The following is a 4,673-nucleotide window of genomic DNA, read 5'->3' on the forward strand; positions in this document are numbered from 1 at the left end:
CGCGCACGTATATCAGTATCAGTATCAGTAGCTCAAAGAGGCGTCACTGCGTTCGGTCAAATCCATATACACCACATAGTCTGCCGCCAAGCAGATGCCTGACCAGCAGCGTAACTCAACGCGATTAGTCAGGTCTTGAGAAAAAAACCCAGAAAACCCCCCCAATAACAATGAATAAAATAAAATAAAATGATAAAAATAAATAAAAATAAAAATAAATAAAATAAAATAAAATAAAGTATAATATATATATATATATATATATATATATAAACAAAAAATAAATAAAAATAAAAATAAATGAAATAAAATAAAATAAAGTATAATATATATATATATCGTATATATATAAACAACTAACTAACTAACTAACTAACTAACTAACTAACTAACCAGTAACTAACTAATTAACTAAACAAATCATATAATAAATAAAAATTGCATATAATCACAGTCTTACATGCAATGTCGGCTCTCACCAAACCGCGTTCGGGGTTCATTGTCAGGGGGAATCCCCGTCCCCTGATTGGCTGAATAGGATGCCGTGACGTCAGAAACAGCCGACCATTTAAAAACAGCACGCGGCACGCACGCGCGTCTGTCAAACGGAGAAAAGCGAAACCCGCACGAACAAAACTGTCGTCTGCACTGCATAGCACTGCTGCGTCTGCTAGCAAGCGGCTCCAACGAAAAGCTTTGATGGAAGAAAGAGTAAGAGAGAGAATCTGCACCACACAGGATAAACTTGCTGTTGGGGAGTAGAGAGTGAGTCGTGTGCTGTATGAAGTGGCGAGAGCTTTGGCATGGAGTGAAGAGGTCACGGTTGGATGGAACATTGACGTGATTTCTGTCTTCCTTCTCAAGTGAACTACACAGGGGAAAATAATGTCGTCGTGTGAAGAGGACAAGCCGTCTGCGGGCCAGAAGATGGTGGACAAAAGTAACATCAAGTGTGTTCTGGTGGGGGACTGCATGGTTGGCAAAACGTGTCTGGCTAAGCGGCTGGCAGCCCACGCCTTCCCGGCGGTCTACACCCCTACCATGTTCGACAACTATGCCAGTAAGTAACACACTTACCAACCGCACCCACCCCACCCCCTTCCATCCCTCATGCCCTTCTCACTTAAAAAAAAAAGTTAACAATTTAAAGATATTTATTATTATTATTATTATTTTCTTTTATTGTAAAGTGATGGAGTTGATTTCGAGTTTGTGTCCCCGCTACTGTTGTCGGATTATTACTGAAAGTCAGTTTGGTAAAAAAAAAAAAAAAATGCTGGTGTGTGTGTGTGTGTGTGTGTGTGTGTGTGTGTGTGTGTTTCCAGCTTTTTATCACCGTCGACGTAGGTATATGCAACGGTTTTTGATTACCCTGCCCCCCTTCCTTTTTTTTCTTTGTTCACCAATTAGAAAAGAAGAAGAAGAAAAAAAAAAGAAAAGAAGTTAGACCAAAGTGTATATTTCCAGCACCACCTCTCTGTCTCTCTGTGTGTGAAACAAAGCTTTCAAAATCAGAAGTACAACATGTAGTAGAATGGTTTATGCTTGTATATAATCGTTAAAAAAAAGTTGGTAGGCTATTTGTGTTATTTATCCCACTGTGTAACTTGTTTACATCACCCCTTCATGAGGGGTCATGTCCTATATTGAATAAAACATCCGTATCCATATCTCTTAGTGAAATCTGATATCTGTCTCTCTTCAACATGATCACCCACCTTCAGTTTTGTGGCGTATGGCCAATAATATGTGGAGTTTTCATTGCTCGTAAAATAAAAGTCGTATGGTCATGAAAGTAACTCAGTCGCCAGTCAGTGAAAATGAAGACTTTGATGAATATTTGTTATCGTTGCTTGGGGCTTTAGATGGGGGATTACATTTAAAAACTAATAAAACACTAATGCAAAATACACTCACTGGCATGCATATAGACATACACCTCACACGCGCGAGGCGCGTGCACGCACACACACACACACACACACACATATATATATATATATGTATACATATATATATATAAACATGTATGCCGCCTGTGCGAGTGCAACCTCAGACGCTGTCTGTCCATTCTCATCCCACCCTCTTGACATACACATGTGTGTCTGTGTTTGTGTGCGCGTGCGTGCGTGTGCGGTGCGTGCGTGCGTGTGTGTGTGTGTGTGTGTGTGTGTGTGTGTGTGTGTGTTTTCGCACACTTGTATGTGTGTGTGTGTGTGTGAGCTCGTGCTTTTGCATGCGTGCACGAATGAGTTCGCTTTGGTGCAGCAATGCATACAACACTGACGTGATCGATAGATGACTGATTGTAAGACAGGGAGCGGTGACACACAGTGCAAAGCGTCTGACGAATCCGGTCTTGAACTGATGATCTTTTGTCCTGATGCACTCTACCGGGTCTACCTGCCTCTGTCTCTCTCTCTCTCTCTCTCTCTCTGTCTCTGTCTCTGTATCTCTCTCTCTCTGTGCATGAAGACCAGGCTGGTCGTGCCTGACTAACAACACTGCAGCAAGGAGTGAGTGATGAATACTGCACATTCTTTCCCACGCTTCTCTCTCTGTCTGTCTCTGTCTCTTGTCTGTCTGTCTGTCTCTCTCTGTGTCTCTGTCTGTCGGTCTCTCACTATCTCTGTCTCTCTCTCCTCTCTTTCTGTGTGTCTCTCTGTTCTCTTTCTCGCTCCCTCTCTGTGTTCTGTCTGTCTGTCTCTTCCCCCCTCCCTCCACCTCTCTCTCTCTTGCGGTCTCAGTCTGTCTCTTCCTCTCTGTCTCTCCCTCCTCTCTCTGTGTGTGTGTGTGTGCTTGTGTCTGTCTCCCTCTCTCCCTCTCTGTGTCTCTGTCTGTCTCTTCCTCCCTCCCTCCACCTCTCTCTCTCCCTCTCTCTCGCGGTCTCAGTCTGTCTCTTCCTCTCTCTCCCTCTCTGTGTCTCTCTCTTCCACCATCCCTCCACCCCCCTCTCTTTCCTCCCCCCCCCCGCTCCCTCTCTCGCCAAGTCCAAGCACACAGTGTGTGTGTTAATATCGGTCAGTCAGGATCCCCGGTCAATCGCCTTTCGTTTCTCAGGGCTCTTTTTGGCAGCAAACAAACATGGGATCACGGCTTGTTCATCTCTCTCTCTCTGTCTGTCTCTCTCTCTCTCTGTCTCTCTATCCCTCTCTCCCTCTCTCTCTCCCCCCTCTCTCTCTCCTTCCCTCTCTCCCTCTCTCCCCCCCTCCTTCCCTCTCTCTCTCCCTTCCTCCCTCTCTCTCTCCCCCTCCCTCTCTCTCCCTCCATCCCTCCCCTCTCTCTCTCCCTCCCTCCCCCTCTCTCTCTACCTCTTTCCCTTCTTCTATCTCTCTCCCTCCCCCCTCTCTCCCTCTCTATCTCTCTCCCCTCCCTCTCCCTCCCTCCCTCTCTCTCTCTCTCCCCCTCCCTCTCCCTCCCTCCCTCTCTCTCTCCCCTCCCTCTCTCTCTCTCTCTCCCTCCCTCCCTCCCCCCCCCCTCTCTCTCCTTCTCTCTTTGCGAACAGTGTGCGAGCTTTGAGGAGTTGATTTTTTTTCTTCTCTCCATTCCTTCATGTCTTTGTTTTTTGTTATCTTGCTGTGTTCAGTCGTTGTTGTTCGCGCCTTAAATTCTGGGTGTAATTCTTCTCTTTGTCAAAGAGTTTCCCCTGGTTTATGATGCCCTCGTCGCCCGTCCACCCCTATCTCTCGGTGTCTGCGTCTGTCTATCAACCTGTGTGTGTGTGTGTGTGTGTGTGTGTGTGTGTGTGTGTGTGTGTGTGTGCGAGCACCCGCCGCGCGCCCGCGGTGATTTTTCTTTATGTTGGATGATTCAAAAAAAAAAAAAAAAAAAATCTTAACAATATACGCAGTAAAGAAAGACATGGTACCCTTGATCTTGATCTTCAACTCGATACGAACCAGTTACGTACCAGTTGTTAATATAACGTATCAAGCCATTCCTCCCTCCATTCATGAATTTGCCTACCACATGACTCATCCCATTGCCAGGCAGCCAGGCAGGGACTGCAGGACGCACAATGACGATGAATGCCGAGTGACGGGAGAGATCGAACAAAGAACCAGAGGGAACAAAACAGAGCTTGCAATACATACATACATACATTCAGAAATGCAGACATACATACAAAGATACAATGGATAACCCCGATGCTGTACAAAGACCACGCATAAAACTGAGTTTGGGAGGAGAGTCCGTGAAGAGGAGAGAGAGAGAGAGAGAGGTGGGAGATATATGTGTATATATATATATATATATATATATATATAGAGAGAGAGAGAGAGAGAGAGAGAGAGAGAGAGAGAGAGGATGGGGGAGAGAAAGAGATAGATAGATAGACAGAGGGACAGAGAGAGAGAGTGGTGGGGGAAATATATATACATATATATATATATATATATATATATAGAGAGAGAGAGAGAGAGAGAGAGAGAGAGAGAGGTGGGGGGAGAGAAAGAAAGGGATAGAAAGAAAGACAGGGTGTGTGTGGGAGAGAGAAAGAGCTAGAGAGAGAGAGAGAGAGGTGGAGGGGGAGAGAGAGAGAGAGAGATGGATGAATAATGCCAGCCTGTCTGGTCTGTCTGTGTGCCATTGCCCCAGTATAGGGTGGGATGGAGCGACGGGAGGGCGGGATGTATGTATGTATGAGAGTGGGAGGAGGGCGAGAGAGAGAG

The 4,673-nt window shown here is 45.5% G+C and overlaps 1 protein-coding gene across 1 annotated transcript in view; it reads left to right on the top strand.

Moving 5' to 3' along the window:
• Positions 1–587: 587 nt before the first annotated feature.
• Positions 588–4,673, top strand: part of LOC143281027 (cell division control protein 42 homolog) — a 37,888-nt gene continuing 33,802 nt past the window's right edge. Inside the window, exon 1 of the mRNA XM_076585922.1 lies at positions 588–1,060. Within this exon, the coding sequence (XP_076442037.1) occupies positions 886–1,060 (175 nt within the window). The 5' untranslated portion in view covers positions 588–885. The remainder of the gene's footprint in view (positions 1,061–4,673) is intronic.

The sequence above is a fragment of the Babylonia areolata genome, chromosome 4 (genome assembly GCF_041734735.1).
Source record: "Babylonia areolata isolate BAREFJ2019XMU chromosome 4, ASM4173473v1, whole genome shotgun sequence".
Taxonomy (NCBI): domain Eukaryota; kingdom Metazoa; phylum Mollusca; class Gastropoda; order Neogastropoda; family Buccinidae; genus Babylonia; species Babylonia areolata.